At 39.8% G+C, this 20,104-nt stretch overlaps 1 protein-coding gene across 9 annotated transcripts in view; it reads right to left on the bottom strand.

Moving 5' to 3' along the window:
* Positions 1–20,104, bottom strand: part of LOC132400599 (kinesin-like protein KIF3C) — a 304,930-nt gene that overhangs the window by 182,503 nt on the left and 102,323 nt on the right. For 4 of the 9 annotated variants that reach the window (XM_059981708.1, XM_059981707.1, XM_059981710.1 and 1 more), the window contains one exon: positions 2,505–2,578. In XM_059981708.1, the coding sequence (XP_059837691.1) occupies positions 2,505–2,578 (74 nt within the window). Of the gene's footprint in view, positions 1–969; positions 1,607–1,696; positions 2,579–8,154; positions 8,250–20,104 lie in introns of all 9 variants that reach the window. The other 5 variants (XM_059981701.1, XM_059981706.1, XM_059981704.1 and 2 more) reach the window with 4 other exon arrangements.

Below are 20,104 nucleotides of genomic sequence, written 5' to 3'. Positions count from 1 at the left end.
TGGCATCATCACATTGTAATGAACTTCTGTTCAGACTAAAGTACTCATTACTTCATCAAATATGAACATGTCATTTCTCAGCTAGATCTGTACTATTAAGAAATGAATGGCCATGGATCAAGCTACACAAAAAGATTGTTCAAATTTTGCGAAGTGATAAATATTTTGTGCTTAACTGCTTTCCCTAAGTCAAAAGTATTGTTAGGGAAGATGGAACAGTCTTCTGTAATCATAATCATAATCATAATTTTATAAATGGGAGATTACAAAGCTATAATAAATAAATCCATAAAACAATCCAACAGCACTCTTTTGGGTTATTGTTAGAGCATAATGTCCAATTTTACCAATGACTGAAATGTTCAATCGAAGGAAATTTGCATTGTGTCATTTGATAAGGCGTCTTATGAATGCTGTTGATGTTACTGTACAGGAATATCGAGTGTCATCCAATTTATTCCAATTATATTTGACCATGATCCAAAACTATGCCCACTGACTTGAAGGTTAAATAAAAATCATAATGGTTTGCAGAGACTGAGAACTAAATACATGATATTGTGCTTGACTCACTTTTGCAGCATTATGATTTGGTATCATCTGAATACTGCAGCTGTCCAATTTTGTTGAGTGGAGAGTTTGAGACTTATTATAAAGCACAGTCCATAAACTAATTCTCTTATGGAAAGTTCATACATGAATGGAATTAGAATCATTGGCCTGCTCTTTAATACTTCATGTGAAAAGAAAATGCAATTTGATGATAGGAACTCCTCTCCACCTCCATCGACTCCTCCCATTATCTCTGAAGAAAACAAACAGAATCGATGGTCTCTAAAAGAGAGTCTGCAGCAAAAACAACTTTCACCAAATCTTAATCCGAATCGTGCATGTTTTAATTACTAATGTTGCATTGAATAAAAATAGACCGTTATGTTCAACTTTGAAGAAATAAAATACGTTCTGTACCTTTAATATAAACACCGGTTTCTGGTTTTTCTTTCAAGTCCAGCTTTTTGTTCTGGTCCTTGCTCAGGAGATCTCGGATCTCCTCCTGGTAGATTTCGAGATAGGATGCCCTCACTAGATACTGCTGGTCCTGGGATCGCGAGATGTGGGTGAAAATGTGCTCGAAGGTGTTAGGAATGATTCCTCTTTTCTCTTGGTCGGCCCAGATACCTTGCATGGTGTATGTTTTCCCTGTCCCCGTCTGACCATAGGCGAAAACTGTCCCATTGAAGCCCTGTAACACCGAATCAACCAAAGGGCGGACTGTCTCATCGTACAGCTCGCTTTGCTTGGAACTGTGATCATAGACGGCGTCAAACGTGAATGACTTGGGCATCTCGCTGGACGTGGCTTTGGGATTGCGAATAGTCACCTGTCCCAATTTCATATCCATATCCATGATCTGCTCGCAAGCAGCCGCCTCTTCTTTCCCATTCATTGGGCGACATCTGACAACAACCTTCACCGATTCGCAAGTCTTGGCTCTAGACATTTTGTTTTTGTTCATTTATTTTGCAGGCGGTGACCTTATTTGCTCAAAATACAGGCTTCTTAATGCAGATCAAAACGGCATAACAACTCGCTCTGTGTATTGTGTCTGCAATAAAGCAATGCACGGGTTACGCATCGTTACTCGGAGAACAGCAAGCAAAGCAATGCATTCAGTCTGCACGACCAACGTACAAACCTGAGCCGAGCGAGGGATGCACTGCACGGTGATGATCCGCAGCGCAGGGAGACAGGAGACCAGATACTCGGCGGCGGCAGTTCTCACCCATTTGCAGCTGGCAACGCCTTTTTCATTCGGATGGATGAGAGTCGTGCGATTGCAGCCGCTGGGCTGCACAAAAAACAGCTGGCTGGATGGCAGCTCCGTGTGCAGATGCTGATGCTTCCGACCAGAGGAGGACGCCCAATCCTGGGGAGGATGGTCACAAACCCAGCCAGCACCAATTTACCAGGATGACATCATGTCTGATCCGCCCCGAGCAGGCCGTCACCGGGACCCGGTGGCCACCGGGAAGTGTAGTTGTTTACCGTTTGCAGCGAACCGTAAAACTGACTCAGATTATCTGCTTGGTCAAAATAGCCCGTGTGTGTGCAGCTTGCCAGCATTAATATCACATCACCATCAAAGACAGCCTGATGCTCGACCTGTACCCTTCAAAAATATTATTGCTCATAGTAAGTAGAACTAACAAAAATTAAAAAGGATGGAAAATATACAGCATATACCTGTTTTTGCTTGGTCAATTATTATTGAAAATGAAGTCGAGTTTGTAATGCACCTTGAGATAAATTGTGAGATAGAGAAACGCTGTGCCAATTTGCAAAGAGTAAGGCCTCAAATGGAGGAGAAGCATTAGCTGTGTCATCAGTGCTGGATACTTAAAGGAAATTCTAATGTGGTCTACTTGAGCAGCCAGATAGTCCTGGATTCTTCCCCCTTCCTTTCCAGTCCTGATGACGGATCTTGGCTCAAAACGTCGACTCACCCCTCCAAAGATGCTGCCTGACCTGCTGAGTTCCTCCGGCATTTTGTGCGTGTGCGGCTCCAGGTTTACAGCATCTGCGGAATATAAGAATCAAGTTTATTATCACTGGCATGTGTCGTGAAATATGTTAACTCGGCAGCAGCAGTTCAATGCAATGCATGATAATATAGAAAGAAAAAATAAGTAAACCAATTACAGTAAGTATATATATGTATATTTGATTAAAAATAGGGCAAAATAGAAATTATATATATATAAAAAGAATTGAGGTGGTGTTCATGGGTACAATTTCCATTTACGAATCATATGGCAAAGGGGAAGAAGCTCTTCCTGAATATCTTGTGCTTATGATTTGCAGACAGATACAGATGTTTTTCTAGCATCTCATCAAATGGTGCCATGATGATCCTCGGTGAAGAGTGGAGCACACGCAGAAGATCTTTACCTTGTGAATGATCATCATGATTCCTGGTGAATTGATCAAGGCTTTAAAAAATAAGAACCTGCTGTTGCACTGTTGAAATAGTTTGTCAGCATAGAAACCCCATTTAATGGGTCAATGCTGAAAGCCTTTGTGGTCTCTCTTAAGATGCTGAAATGCTCTTTCCCTGACAGCAATGCCCACCATTTGTAAAAGTAGATCCATGTATCTCCACCCATGTTCACTTCAAGAAGCTTGTTCATGCCTTCATATCTTTCTGGTAAATTCAGAGAAACATTACAAGAAATCCAGAGGAAAATAGAGTGATTGGACTTTGGTGACGGCACAAGTGCAAATAGAGAGACACAGATGAACAGTTCACTTCGCTTCAAAAAGAACTGTACTGAACTAAGGAAAATAATAAAAGCTCAGCCAACAGGGCCATGAACCAGAAAGTGTCAAACTTAACTATAAAAAATACCAATGCCATCACTGCAGCTCAAAAACAGTCACCTAGATCTAAATTAATACTGTTCCTTTTAGAGCATCTAATAAAATTACTCGTCTTCTTTCTCAGAACACAGATGAAGCATTGTCGGCATTGTGCTTTGGTCAAAACTTAACCAGGCTGAACCAAAAGAAAGGTTATATACAACTGGAAAGGAACCCTAATTGGCTGGAATGTGTGCATCCTCACTGAGTGATTGCTGGTTTCTATCAGATGCCCACCTGTGAGATTGCCCAGATTCTGCAGTTGTGCCATGGAGAGGAAGCAGCTGAAGAATAAAGAGACAGGTTTCCAGATCTTGGTTTGTGTCTCACTTATTCATCCAAATCATTCATTGGCCACTAAAACCAAGGATCCACCTTCCTCTTTCTTTTCATGTGACATGCTTCATATATATAATGACTAAAAAGATGCTTGACTGAAATATATTTAAATATATCCTTTCAGTCAGCTTCAATCTGTAAATTGTGTGTTGATAATATTTACCTCATGATATTTTGGCAGTGAGTGAATGACACACAGTGCCCACACTGGCAGGAAAACATTACAATTTCATAGGAAGAAAAAAAGTCAAATTAACTGAGGCTAAGCTCATGCCCATTATCTGCTGAGAGTCTAGGAACGCAGACCACAAAGAAGTAAGTTATCTTAGCATGAAAGATGATTGAACTTATTAGAAAGTGTGGCCAGAAATCTGGAGCCAATGCTAATAAATTCATAAGAAGTCTTTCCAGCCCTCAAAACCTCATTAGTGCTTGCATGAAGTGATTGGGAGGGAAGGACTGTTATATTGGTCTTTTTGGTGGGTGCAAATTTAAACCAGTTACAAATGCTGGAGTTACTAGGGAATTTCAAAAGTGCACCCCTGTGCTTTGATTGTAAGCTGTTTATATTGTTAAAAGGACAAAAAATGTAGGTTGAGCACAACACAAATATAATGGACCTAAGATGCGAAGATGCAGATCTTCTCCATATTTTGTGTTCATATACTATACTGTATTTCAATACGAAATAGTAAAACTATTTATGCACTGCTGGATCTCTGTTTAATTTGTAATCCTTGGGGTTCTTCTGGGAGCCAAAAATAGCATGCAGTCTTAATTTCAAGATTTCAATTTATTTTAGAGTACAAACAAACATACAAATACTAAGAAAATGAAATAAAGAGCAGCGAAAAGAGGGAATTAATGCTAAGGGGTGAACGCAAAGGAATAAAAGAAATAAAGATGGTGCTTCTGAAAATTCTATTACTTTTATAGATAAGATAAAGAAAATACCTTAGATAATGATAAATTAGTTAATAGACTTAATAATTAAACAAATATATCCTGTGAGTAATGTACTAATACTGAGCCAATGAAAATTGAGAAAGGTGATAAACTGTTAGTTTAGCAGCTGTACCGCTTTCTGCCAATGAGTGTGAAAAATACATGTGTTTGTTAAGAAGTATCTTATAAAAATCTTACAAATCTTATAAAAAGTATTTTAAAAAGCATACAAATATCATGTCATGTACACAAATACATACTTTATCTGCAAGGTTGATTTATAGAATGCAAAAGTAAGATAGATGATGCAAAGTAATATATATCAATGCTGGAAATCAGAAATAAAAACAAAATGCTGAAATTACTGTACAGATCAATCAACATCTGTGGAACCAACTTGGAATAACTAGAGATAAAACCACATTTATCATATATAGAAACTGAAGAGGGGAGGAAAGCAACAAAGGTCTGCAGTATCAGAAGGTGGAAGGCAGGAAATATAAATTGACAAAATCAGTAATAGTACAAGATGAGTAAAGATAGTGGATAAAGAAGATCATACAAATGACAGAATAATAACGTTAAATTATTGGACAAATGTGAAATAATTGCTGGAAATATGAATGAAGTGTAGAAATTGTTGAAATTTGAAGGTTTAATTGGACTTCAAGATTCTGTTCCTCAAGTGGATGTCAAGCTAAGTTGAATTGAATTGACTTTATTACTTACATCCTTCATATACATGAGGAGTCAAATTTTTATGTTAGCTCTCTGTCTAAATGTGGAATGTGCAATTTATAGTAATTTATAATAAATACTATGTACAACAGGACAGTCAATATAACATAGAAATACAATTTTATCAGCATGAATTAATCAGTCTGATAGACTGGTGGAAGACGTTGTCCTGGAACCTGTTGGTTCTGGTTTTTATGCTGAGGTACTGTTTCCCAGCTGGTAGTGGCTAGAACAGTTTTTGGTTGGGGTAACTTGGGTCTCCAATGATCCTTCAGGCCCGTTTTACATACCTGTCTTTGTAAATGGCCTGAATAGTGGAAGTTCACATCTGCAGATGTGCTGGGCTGTCCGCACCACTCCCTGCAGAGTCCTGTGATTGAGGGAAGTACAGTCAGTGATGCAGTCAGTCAGTCTGTTCTCAATTGTGCCCCTGTAGAAAGCTCTTAGGACTTGGGGGCCCATACCAAACTTCTTCAACTGCCTGAGGTGAAAGAGGCGCTGTTGTGCTTTTTTCAACATATAGCCACATGAGATCCTTGGTGATGTGTATGCTGAGGAACTTAAAGCTGTTTATCCTCTCAACCCCAGATCCTTTGATGTCAATAGGGGTGAGCCTGTCTCCATTTCTCCTGTAGTCCACAACCAGTTCCTTTATTTTTACGACATTGAAGGAGAGGTTGTTTTCTTGACACCACTATGTCAGAGAGATGACTTCTCTGTAGGCTACCTCATTATTATTTGAGATTAGGCCAATCAGTGTAGAATCAGCAGCAAATTTAATTAGCAGATTGGAGCTGTGGGTGGCGACACAGTCATGGGTATGCAGAGAGTAAAGGAGAGGACTTAGGATGCAGCCCTTGAGGGGCTCCTGTGTTGAGGGTCAGAGGGGCAGAGGTGAAACAGCCCACTCTTCCCACCTGCTGATGATCTGATAGGAAGTCCAGGTACACAAGGCAGGTTAAAGGCTGAGGTCTCTGAGCTTCTTGTTAAACCTGGAAGGGATTATGGTGTTGAATGCTGAACTGTAGACCAAGAACAGCATTCTCACATAAGCATCCTTCTTCTCCAGATGTGTAAGGACGGTGTGTAGAGCGGTGACTATTGCGTCATCTGTAGATCGATTGTGTCGGTAGGCGAATTGTAAGGGGTCTAGTGTGGGTGGTAGCATGCTGCAGATGTAGTCCCTGACCAGCCTCTCAAAGCATTTGCTTATTATTGAGGTAGGTGCAACAGGACACCCATTGTTCAGACATGTTACCTTGGTCTTTTTCGGTACAGGAACAAGGATGTTTCGAAGCAGGAAGGCACTCTACACTGAGAGAGAGAGCGATTAAAAATGTCTGTAAACACACCTGCCGGTTGTGCCATTGGTCCAAAATAGAAGGCCAAGGACAGGGAAGACAGGGTGTTACTGAGATGAAGAATTAAAATGATAGAAAAGTAGAAATGGCACTGTTCTGCAAAGTATCATCAATCTGTGCTCTTCCCAAAGTGGAGATCACTTTGTAAGCTGTGAGTACAGTATATTGAATTGGATGAAGTCCAAGTAAACCCGTGCTTCATTTAGAAGGAGAAGGGAAAACCAATGAGTCACTATGTGAATAAAGAAAGATCAACAGCATCAGATGCAACAAAAGCTTCATTCATCCATCAAATAAAATTGTATTTAACTCTTTCAAAAATGTTCATGAGTGCATTTCTGTTTAAATGTTTCATGAATGTAATAGTCATAAGATACTGTTGTTTGATTCATTCTAAGGAGAAACCACTTTGCATTTGAATGTAACAGCAAAATAGCATTAAACTTAACAGAAAGACCCCACATTAATTATTCATCCCCGGGTGTTGTTTTCTAGAGTTTGTTTTCTTCTCCCCACTTTCTTCACAAGTTCATGAAATATGGGTCGCCACAGGCAGTCCAAGAGGAAATTTGTAAAGCAAAAGCCAAAAAGAAACTGTAAGCATGCAAGCCTAATATTAAAAAAAACTGTAAGTAAGTAATTCCTGTTTTCTGGCTGAAGAAAAAATATCAGCTGTATAACCTTTAACCATTCACATTTTGACAAATGAATGCAGAGGTGTGACTGTGATCGGTAGAAGATTGCTATTTGCAATGTTTTAATTTGGGATGCAATTACACAGCTGTGCACATTACGTTTTATTCTAATAAGTAATCTCAATTTCGCACAGCATGCAATTAACAAATAAGAATATCAAAAAAGCGTGGATAAAAATAGAGATTGATGGGCATAAGTCAAAAAGATTCAGACACAGCACTGAAAAACATTCAAACTAAAATAATTCAGATAGTTAAGATAAGCAGATGAGATTACCAATCATTGTTAAAATTGATGCTCATGCAGTCCATGAATACTAGGTGTTGATCTTTGTAATATCCTCCACAATTTTTAAATTATATACCTTTGTTTTTTTTTCCAAAAAGAAAGAACAAGTAGTTTTATTTCTAAACCACTTGAAGCTCAGAGTTAACCAACTTAACTTAGACCCCAGTTGGTTCAATGAGCAGTTTTATTCTTTGTTTGTACAAGGAAGCAAGTTATAAGGTGAAAAGATCAGAAATATGGTGCAGAATAAACTTGAATACTTATTTTTTGTTGAAATTCCTTTAACTCTGTTTCTTTTTTCACATTCCTAAAGTAGTTGAAGGAGAGTTTCTCCACTAATTGATTCCAGTTCTCAGCCCTGGAGCCCCACCTTGCTCCATGATGAATCAGAATCAGGTTTATTATCACCAGTATGTGACGTGAAATTTGTTAACTTAGCAGCTGCAGTTCGATGCAATACATAATCTAACAGAGAGAGAAAAAAAACATAATAAATAAACAAGTAAATCAATTACATATATTGAATAGATTTTTAAAAATGTGCAAAAACAGAAATAGAAATAGAAGGGAAAAAAGTAATAATAAATAAATTACAGCATCCATATAATGAATAGATTAAAAATCATGCAAAAACAGAAGTAATATGAACAAAAGTGAGGTAGTGTCCAAAGCTTCAATGTCCATTTATGAACCAGATGGTAGAGGGGAAGAAGCTGTTCCTGAATTGCTGAGTGTGTGCCTTGAGGCTTATGAACCTGTTTGTTACTTGATGGTACCAGTGAGAAAAGGACATGCCCTGGGTGCTGGAAGTCTTTAATAGTGGACACTGCCTTTTTTGAGACACTTCCCTAAAGCTTTTAGCTAAAATATATGATCAATTTTACCAAAAATTGCAGCTTTGAATTGTTATCTTTGTATTATAATTGCACTTTGTTGCTTATTGATCCCATTCCTTCCACGCCCGTTTTCAAATTCACAGGAAAACTCTCTCATGTCAGGCGTGCTTCCCGCAGTCTCCACCCACCTAACAAGTCACCTAACTTGTTTCAATGCTACACCCATAGCTAATTTAAACCCAGTTCTCATCCACAGTCCTCTTTCTTCACCCATCAAACCAGCCAGCCTCAACCAGTTGCTCCTAGCCTTCAGTTACCTTGTTGCCTTCTTGTGTTAAGTACCCCATCTATCTTCCTTTGTGGCGTGTTATTTTGTAGTTTTTTAGTAAAATATCTTCTACTGCTAACTCGTTTCTGCTATTCTGCTTTTGGTTCAAGCCTGCGGTACAAGTCTGGCCACTCATCATTGGAATTTATCATGTAAGCTTTCTTTATAGTGTTCTGAATCAAGCATATCCATCCTTGGGTAGGAGGACATTGTAATTGAGATGCTGTCTCACCAAAGCTCCATGAGCAGGGCTGGCTAACTTTTTTGAGAGGTTGTGCCTAAATTAGCAATAAATATCGAAAAATTCTCTCACATGCCATGGTAATTTTAAGAAGATATAGTCACTAATTAATGAATTACTATTATTGATTTTTTTTTAAGTAGGAAAGATGTGTCATAGAAACAAAGAAAACCTACAGCAAAATACAGGCCCTTTGGCCCACAATGCTGTGCCAAACATGCACTTATTTTGGAGATTACCCAGGGTTACCCAAAGCCCTCTATTTTTTAAGCCCCATGTCCTGTTGCTTACTTCTGTGTATTCATTGTTTTACTATCAATAAGGTATTTGAAAAAATCTATTAAAAAATTGTTACAAACACGCAACCCTGTAAAAGTATTGGCAACAACAGAACACATCTGGAGTCCGGTTTTGCTGTTAATAAAACACTATTTTACGTCATATAGTAACTTAAACCAGGTAACTCAAGAGTTAACAGTGTTATGCATATGTAGGTGTAAATAAAGTTCCCAAACTTCTTCAAGCTCAGGTGGCAATAGTTACAGTCTTAGTTACTTTTCTTACAGTATGTAAGAAAATTTCTGTTCAAATGTACAGGTTGATTAATGTGAGATGTTTGTAATCCAAAGGCGAATGTTGTGAGAAGGCAATTACGTCGATATTCCACAGATTCCACAACAGCAATACAAATCAACAATAGCAGTAGGTTTTATCTCTGTTGTTGTTCCACTCCACACATGAAATATCACCGACTGTGATCTTCAACGAATATCCTTTCAACACAAATGGTACCACACCCGAATTCAGCTATGAGACATCACAAACTGGTGGCCACAGGATACTCAAACAGAATCCACTTATGGATTATCAACAACAGTAGCTTATCACAAAAGGGGACCATCTTCAAGGGAACCACCACCCAGGCAAGGGTCGACACACTGGTAGATTCCACAAGGTTACCCCAAACACACAATGTGATAGCCAGTTATTCAGTTCCATGACATACGAAATAACTCCAACAGTGATTTGCCACAGGGGTACCCCACCCAGACAAAGGGTAAACAAACATGTGGTATTCACAAAGGTTTTCCCTCACCAGAGAGCCTGTGGATTAACTTAGTGACAATCACACTTTTGTAGCTGAATGGAAACAAGCTCACCCTCATGGGCTACTTAAAGAGTCCAAACAGTGATCTCTTCGTCACTAGGTTTCTTCTGTTTCAAACCTTCCTCTCCTCTCTTCTCTTCTCTGCAAACTTCTTCCAGTTGCAGAAACTTGTGAAAGTCACCTATCAATACTCCGGATCGACCTCAACTCACCCCTTTTTGGGCTACTGAAAGTTTAAACCAGGGACCGACTCACTGGTGTCTTGCATTGACCGAATGCATCTTGACTTTGTGTGTGTGTGTGTGTGTGTGTGTGTGTGCGCGCGCGCGTGCGTGCATGCGCGCGCCTGTCCTTGTCTATTCAAAAAAAGCTGCAGAGAAACCATAACATTGATTGTCCATCAAATAACTCCACCTCTCTCTCTCTCTCTGGAGCAGCTCAAACTGACCAAAAGTCAGACTCATTCTCCCAGTGTTTTAAAGTGACAGTCCACAGAAAAAATGAACCCTAGGGGTACATAACATTATGAATATTAATCTTTCAAAAAGACAATTGAAATGAAACATGACTTTAAATATAAATATGAAGCCATTTACTATCCAACTACTGATGTGAACACCAAGTCTGTGAGGGCTTCGACATCACATGTTCTCACAACCGTCAAGCTGGCGTGAGACATTTCCTGTGAAAACACCTGACTGTTGTTAGCTTATTAAAAATTATCTGCTGCTTCATTTGGTAGTAAAGATAATCATTATTTATCTTCATATTATGGGTGGGGTTTAATGAATTGAGGAGGAGCACTGCATGCTGTGTGTCATAGGTTTGCCACCCTTGCTCTGTGCGACTGCAGCTCAACTTTGTTACTCAATGTTCCTGTTTTGCATTAAGAGCTAACAATCATTATGTCTTCCAAACTATTTTCTGCATTTCCATGATTTGTCAATAAGCACCCAAAGATCCCTCTGAATTCCTGCAGTTACCTTCCATACTCAGTCTGTTTAAATAATTGCTATCAGACAAATGTCATTAATGAAATAATTTGGACAAAAATCACTCATCAGAAAAAGTATATAGTCGCATAATTGCTGCCTCTTTAGTCCCAATCTATTTCAGACTGGCACAAGTTTTAAGTTCAGTAGGTTTGAATTCAACTTCTGGCTTCTCTTATTTGTTCCTCTTCTGACTTAGTTCTCTTAAGTGGGACCACATTTCCAATTCCAAAGGGGACCTTTATGAGCACGTTGGATTTGTTTCCCAGTGTAAGCACCATGAGTAGGAGGCAGGAAAGGTCAATGAAGTGCTGACAGCACTGCTGAATCCATCAAAACAGACTTGGTATCATTTGCTACATTTGAATCTCAAATTGTGGAATTTGCTGAAATACTAAATGAAATTAATCACCACTTGATTTATAGCTGAAATTTGATCTTAAGTGAGCCTCTAGTTTTTCTAGCCATGAACATAAACATAGGATGAAGTTCCCATCATAAGACATTATCTGAAATGCCTCGGAATTCCATTCTGAAGAAAATAACTGACGACTTACAAAGTATATTGGTTCATCTAGAGGCGGTTTAAAGTAATGCAGGCTTTCAAAAATCAGCTTGTATAAAAGACATCTCAATAGCTGTATGAAGTGATATTGATTTTTCAAAATTTTGCAATTTAAGTTCAATTGATACTTTAATTCATATGATTTCTTTAATATTCTAATTTGGAATAAAAGTGTGTCCCTTTTACTTTCATGAGCTTGATGCAACAGAACAAGCTAGCCAGCAAAAAATCAGGGCAAATTCCATAAAATTATCAATAGGATAATTTTCAATATCAATTACATTTGGGGAAAAGCACTTAAATGGTTATAACACACAAAGGAAAGTGGTTATACCAATTATCCCAGCTTCTTTTGGCAGGTTGAGTCTGAGGTTCAAACACCTTCAACTGCTTCATCGATGACTTCTGCCAGAAGATTATGTGGTTCATTGAGGTTTGTGCAATGTTGAATACTTCTCGGCTAAGACACCGTCATAACACATGGACAATTTTAAGGAATGGACAAGGAACTTACACATTATAAAAGTGCCAGACAATGATCACCTACCACACAGAAATCTAACCACCTACTCTTTACATTCATTTGCATTGGTATTGCCAGGGAACCTTCTAAGAGCATCCACTGTCCACCAGTATTCATCAAATAAGCTGCAGCTGAATGGGCAAAGCTAGTTACCTGCAGTGAATAGCTCACCTCATGATCAACCTTTTCATCTACAAAGCATACATCAGGGGTGTGTTGGACCTACCCTTGCCTTGCCTGGATTAGGGCAAAGTTGTAAGTATAACTGCTTCACCTTCTCAAGCAGCATCTTCCAGATTTCAACCACCCTCTGAGTGAAAAAAATCTTGCTCAGATCGAGATACAGATAAAAAGACCAAATACATCCTGGATTTCATGTGGAGGCCCTTACAAAGATACTTGCTTCATCTGGTGAAGACTTTTGTTGCTGATGAGGCTGCAGTTGGAGTACTCAGTACAGTTTTGGTCACCATGTGATAGGAGAGATGTGGTCACAATGGAAAGAGTGCATCAAAGGTATGTGAAGCTGTTGATAAGGGGGCCTGAGTGAGAGAGAGAGGTTGGCCAGGCTAGGTCTTTATTCCTTGGAACACAGGAAAATGAGGGGCGACATATGAGAGACATAGATCTGGTGGGCGGAGCATTCTTTTCACCAGGGTAGGGGGTGTCTGAAACCTGGGGACATTAATTTAGGGTGTGAGGGGAAAGATTTAAAAGTGACCTGAGGGAGCTTTCTCATGAAGGGTGCAGGGTGTGCATATGGGGTGTGAAGTAGCTGAGGGAGGTATGGGTAGTACCATTGAAGAAGCACTTGGATAGGTATATGAAGGAAAGGGCTCAGAGGGACATGGGTCAAACACAGGAAATTGGGATGAGCTGGGTAGCACTGTGGTCATCATGGGCTCATTTGGCTGAATGGCCTGTACCTCTACTGAATTGCTCGATCTCCTCTCAGCCTCATACCCTTTACTGTAACTATACCTCCTAGTTTTAGACACCTCTACCTCAGGAGAAGTTTCACTGAAGTTTTATACTTCTATCAGTTCCCCACTGAGCCTTCACTGCACAAGGAAATCAAACCTAACCAACCCATTCTTTCCTCATACAGTAACGGAAACATCCCATCCCAACCAACATCATCATGAATCTCCACTGCACCTCCTCCAATTTAATCACCTCCTTCCTATCAGGTGTGGATTCATTAAAAGATCCAATGGAGATTAAAAAGAAGAAAGGAGTATCTTCTGCTCCCCGCCGTTTACTTGTGGTTGGGTTTGATGTGCACAGGAGCAGCAAACATGCTGTACCCGATCACTTCCCGTTTGCAGAACTGAGGCATTTTTCTTTCAGATGTGTCCTGTGTCCCAATAACGCTATTACTTTTCAGTGACATATTTATAGTTGCGAAATGTCACGAGCATGTATCCTGCCACTGTTGCCATAGCAATAATGAATGGAAGGGGATACTCCCTATTATAATTAGCATTGAGATGCCTGAGAATTTAACAGCTACCCCAGCCCAATTCCCCAAAACCTGCAAACATACAATTGACATTTCAGCTATATATGGCAGGGCCCAGGACTTAAAAATTTAAAGCTTCCTTTTTCAGCTGTCCTAAAGTCGTTTGACCTTATTCCGCAGCTGTGGGTGTCAGCTTCCTGTCTACATCACAGCTCTTTCCTAGATGTCAGCAGGCTTTCACTGAAGTTATTTTAAAAATCTACTTAGGTCAGCACAAATTAAATTTGTGGATGCAATATTCACCATTCCTGATCAGTGGCATATAAAATGAATCATAACGCATTTTCTTATTTGAGTCCTTGTTTGGTTGGAAGATATAATTCTCATTATCAGCTGTGAATTTCTGTACACAAAGTACATAGTCAATGACTTAAGAAATAAATCAAGAAGACTAAAAGAAGACGAGGTTGTTCTTGCAGACAAGGTGAAGGAGAATCCTAAGGGATTCGACAAATGTGTTAAGAACAAAAGGATTGCAGGGGCAAAGTTGGTCCTCTGGAGGATCGAAATGTGTGGAGCCAAAAGAGGGGGAGATCTTAAAAAAATGTTTGCGTCTGTATTTACTCAGAAAATGGACACAGAGTCTACAGAAGTGAGGCAAAGCAGCATCAAATTCATGGACCCCATACAGGTTAAGGCAGAAGAGGTGGTTGCAGTCCAGTGACAAACCAGGGTGGATAAATCCCCAGGGTCTGACAAAGTGTTCCCTTTGACCCTACGAGAGGCAAGTGCAGAAATTGCAGTGATACTTAAATCATTCAGAACGACAGGAGAGGTACTGGAGGATTGGAGGATAGCTAACGTTGTTCAACTGTTTAAAGAAAGGCTCTAAACATAAACCAGGAAGTTATACGCTGGTGAGTTTGACATCAGTAGTGGGAAAATTATCAGAAGGTATTCTGAGGGACAAAGTATAGAAATATTTGGATAGACATGGACTGATTAATGACAGACAGCATGGCTTTGTGTGTGGTAGATCATGTCTAACCAGTTTCATCGAATTTTTTTGCGGAAGTTACCAGGAAAATGGATGAAGGCAAGGCTGTGGATGTTGTCTGCATGGACTTCAGCAAGGCATTTGACAAGGTCCCTCATGGGAGGTTGGTCAAGAAGGTTCAGTCACTTGGCATTCAAGATGAGGTTGTAAATTGGATTAGACATTGGCTTTGTTGGAAAAGCCAGAGAGAGGTAGAAGATATTTGCCTCTCTGACTGGAGGCCTGTGACTAGTGAAGTGCCACAGGGATTTGTGCTGGCACCATTGTTGTTTGTCATCTATATCAACAAGCTGAATGATGGTGTGGTAAAATGGATCAGCAAATTTGTGGATGACACCAAGTTTGGGGGTGTAATGGACAGTGAGGAAGGCTATCATGGCTTGCAGAGGGATCTGGAACAGCTGAGAAAATGGGCTGAAAAATGGCAGATGCAATTTAATGCAGACAAGTGCAAGTTTTTGCACTTTGACAGGACCAACCAAGGTAGGTCTTACACAGTGAATGGTAGGGCACTGAGGAGTGTAGTAGAACAAAAAGATCTGGAAATACAGGTCATATAATTAATTGAAAATGACGGCACAGGTAGATAGGGTCGTAAAGAAAGCTTTTGGCATATTGGCCCTCATAAATCCAAGTATTGACTACAGGAGATAGGATGTCATGTTGAAGTTGTATAAGACATTGGTGAGGCCTAATATGGAGTATTGTGTGCAATTTTGGTCACCTACCTACAGGAAAGATGTAAAAAGGGTTAAAAGAGTTCAGAGAAAATTTGCAAGGATGTTGCTGGGTCTGGAGGACCTGAGTTAGAAGGTAAGATTGAATAGTTTAGAACTTCAGTCCTTAGAAAGTGGAAGATTGAGAGGAGAATTAATAGAGATATACAAAATTATGATGGGTATATATAGGTAAATACAAGTAGGCTTTTTCCTCTGACGTTGGGTGGGACTGCAATGAGAGGTCATGGGTTAAGGATGAAAGGTGAAAAGTGTAAAGGGAACATAAGAGGAAACTTCACCCAGAGTGTCATGACAGTGTGGAAGGTGCATGTGAGCTTGAGTTCAACGTTTAAGAGAAGTCTGGATAGGTACATGGATAGTAAGGGTATGGAGAGCCATGGCCCTGGTGCAGTTCATTGGGAATAGGCAGTTTACATGGTTTCAGCATGGACTAGATGGGACGAAGGACCTACTTCTGTGCCATACTTTTCTATAACTCTTTGACTTCAATCTATGTATGAGGCCATATGTGAACAACAGGAAGACCCTTCCATGGCACCCGCTTGCACAAATTAAATTTGTCCTTAACTGATCGCAGTTTTGGTGCAGAACCATTCTGAATGCACATGGGATATTTCTGAAGGAACCAAGTTTTGTCAGAGTATGGAATTTGTCACCTGCTGTGTGGAGAGATCCAGCAAAAGTTTCTTGCCTGAAGCACTCTGAGCTTCATTCCCTCAGGATAATTTCAGTTTGCAGCTAACAACATATATTGCCTGTTCCAGTCTGTAGCTTATCACCATCATTGTGACTTCACAAAAGAGAAATTTTTACCAGAAAGGAGAATAGGAACATGGAGTTACACATCCAACTTTTCCAAAACTTAATTCTCCTTATTTATTCATCTGTGTGTCATTTCTTGGTGCATAACTTCCATTTGTCTTTGACTGATCCTGTAATTATATGTAGTACTCCCCAGATGTAGCATGAAGATCTGTGTAAAGCTCTTCTCTCATAGTGTGAAGTCTGCAGTTGGCCATGGAGGCAGTTTGCAGGTTCCGATAAAATTACTTTTATCTCACTGTTCTTTCACACAAATGGATCTTAGCTGCTATGGTTTATTGTTTCACTTTTATCAGTAATTTGTCCCTTGCACTGTTGAATGACTACTGGTGGCAATATTTCAGATATGCACCCCACACTTCACCGGTGACTTGCTACAGTTTGAACCTCCATGTTTGTGATTGTGTCCCTAACTCTTCTTAGTAGAAAGATACAGTATAAACCATCCTCATCTCCAGTTTGATGTTGTCTGATCCAACCATTTGCATGGTACCCTAGTGGTGGGGGTGGATGTTGGTATCCATCTGTCTAGAAGGACAATGGGTGATGGTGATCATCATCACAAGCTTGGGCAGAAAGTATGGAGATCCTGAGATGCCCCTTGGTCTCACCAGTGTAGTCCAAAGGAAAACTTATGAAGCAATATGTTTGGCACCAGCTTGGCTGCAGGAGCTGCCGGAAGGATGTTCAATATTGTCCAGTTGCCTGAGGGGCTCCACTCTGGATTTGCTGTCTGGGTTTACTCCCGAAGCCTTCATCTCTCTCGAGGCTACCCACAAGGCAGTGGGGCTATTAACACATAGCTGGGGATCTGGTTCACCAGCACCAGGGCAGTAGGACTGTTTTATAAACTTGTTTCTTTGCATCTGAGCAATGAGAGAACTAGCATCTTTCTTGGCTGCTATTTACTTACATTTAAGTCTAATATACTGTGGCAATTGTAGCACCTGGCACCCAAAGTGTACACACCTCTATCAGTCATGTCATCTCTGTTTATGGCTGAATGTTTTAGCGTCCATGAGATTTGGCTGCAAAATGTTGTGCTTAATTTGCACTTATAGGAGAGCGAAAACCACAGACAGCTGGGAAAGCTGTACTTTGCTTCACTCAAACTCTTTAATTACAAAGGAACATAGAAACACTCACACCTTGCATGGTGTACTATATGACATGACATGAAGTGTTCAGTCTTCAGCAGACATGTGGCTTCTCTTTAATCTCTGAGTTGCAGGCACCAGGTCTCCATTTGCAAGTGTTAATTCTGTAGTTTCTCTGTGATCACAGGCTCACATACCGTTTCAGAGGTCAGTAAGGTATTAAATTTGTTTCCTTGATACACTACCCTTCTACTATCAATCCTTGTGCAGGATTCCCTGAAGGTTAACGTGCAGATTAAATCCGTGGTGAGCAAAGCAAATACAATGTTAGCATTCATTTCAAGAGGACGAGAATATAAAAACAAGGATGTAATGCTGAGGCTTTATAAATCACTTGTCAGACTTCACTCAGAGTTTTGTGAGAAGGTTGGGGCCCATTATTTAAGAAAGGATATGCTGACATTGGAGGAGATTCATGAAAATTATCCTGGAATGAAAGGGTTAATGTATGAGGTGTGTTTGAGAGTTCTGGACCTCTGCTCACTGGAATTCAGAAGAATGAAGGGGGAATCTCATTGAAACCTATCAAATGTTGAAAGGCTGAGATGGAGTGGATGTGGAGAGGATGTTTCCTATAATGGGGGGGTCTAGGACCAGAGCGTACAATCTTAAAATGGTGGGGTGTCCTTTTATAATGGAGATGAGGAAGAATTTCTTCAGCTAGAGGGTGATAAATTTGTGGAAATTGTTGCCACAAATGGCTGAGGAGGCCAGGTCATTGTATTTATGGTGGAGGCTGATAGGTTCTTGATTAGTTATGAAAGGTTACAGGGAGAAGGCAGAAGAATAGGATTGAGAGAGAAATGGATCAGCATACAATAATGGGCCAAAAGGCTTAATTCTTCTCCAGTCTTATGGTCTTATTCCTTCTGCTTCAATGAACCGTTCGTTTAGTAATTTAAGCTTAACTGATTTCATCCATCTTCATCCTGTTACATCTGGATTGTATATTGCTTCAGTATCAACTTCATCTTCCACTTCATTAATTCAGTTGCATCCTAGCTACCAATACAGTGCCAGTCAGAACAGGGAAGCATAGAACTGATTACTCTTGACAGTTTATCCTCTAACTCCTCTCCACTGGGGTCCCATAACCAAATCTTATCACTTAGTTATTCCAATGTCTTCGCCTAGACCTCTCATTATTTTTAATTACCAGTGTAACAGCTACATTTAACAGCCCTGACATTTAAGCTCTAGATACTATTTAATATGTCTTAGACTGTATTCATTATTTCTCACCTAAATCCAACCAGATGATCAGGTTTGTCGTGTCCAGTTTATTTGCTTTACTGAGACATTGGGTCTTAGTAAAGAGATCTGACTTCCCAGTATTTTACTGCTGGTAATGAAGCTGAGAGAATATGATATTAGAATTAAATCCCTTCTCATGCCGCATTCAGTCATTAACCAATGCTGGAGATTTACTCCTTTGAGTAAGTTATTAACAATTCTTTGATTATATTTTTTATCATTCTCTAAGAACTTCACACGTTCTTAGAAATGACAACTAACAAACATTGTCCATTTTTCTGTTGGCTGGTTTTATTCTTCTGATCACCACACATACTTCTCTTATCATCTCTAATGGACGTCTTCCCTGTTTGCACCTTGCAATCATTCCTTGAGCAAATCTTCCCAATACTTTTAAGCAAATTCTTTATTCTGGTAGTCAGCTGTTGAACCCTAAATTGACCATCGTCAGTACTTGGAAGGCAGAAGAGACTGCATATGGTAGAATCTAGACCTGTGGTTCCCAAACATTTTTGGGTTATACACCCTTGGCTTCAGTCTACATCTCCAGTGCCTCCCTCTCCCTTTTTATTACATAGGAATCTCCATTAGAATCAAAATCAGAATCAGATTTATTCACTGGTACATGTCATGAAATTTGTTAACTTAGAAGCAGTAATACATAATAGTATTTTAAAATATTGAATAATTTCAGTAACTATAAATGTGTATATATATATATACCAGTTATATTAAAAAGTAGTGAAAACACAGAAGTAATAAAAAAGTAGTGAGGTAGTGTTCGTGGGTTCAATGTCCATTTAGGAATTGGATGGCAGAGGGGAAGAAGCTGTTCCTCAATCACTGAGTGTGTGTCTTCAGGCTTCTGTACCTCCTACCTGATGGTCACAATGAGAAGGGGGCTGGTCCTGGGTGATGGGGGTCCTTAATAATGGATGCTGCCCTTCTGAGGCACAGCTCCTTGAAGATGTCTTGGGTACAACGGAGGCTAGTACCCAAGATGAAGCTGACTAATTTTACAACTTCCTGTAGCTTCCATCAGTCCTGTGCAGTTGCCCGCCCCCCCCCCCCACCCTCCACATATCAAACAGTGATTCAGCCAATCAGAACGCTATCCACGGTGTATCTGTAGAAGTTTTGGAGTGTTTTAGGTGACAAACCAAAACTCCTCAAACTCTTAATGAAATATAGCCACTGTCTTGCCTTCTTTATAGTTGCATCGATATGTTGGGACC

Source organism: Hypanus sabinus, chromosome 10 (genome assembly GCF_030144855.1).
Source record: "Hypanus sabinus isolate sHypSab1 chromosome 10, sHypSab1.hap1, whole genome shotgun sequence".
NCBI classification, from domain to species: domain Eukaryota; kingdom Metazoa; phylum Chordata; class Chondrichthyes; order Myliobatiformes; family Dasyatidae; genus Hypanus; species Hypanus sabinus.
Note: the sequence above shows the minus strand (reverse complement) of the source record. Positions and strands in the feature narration are given on the sequence as shown.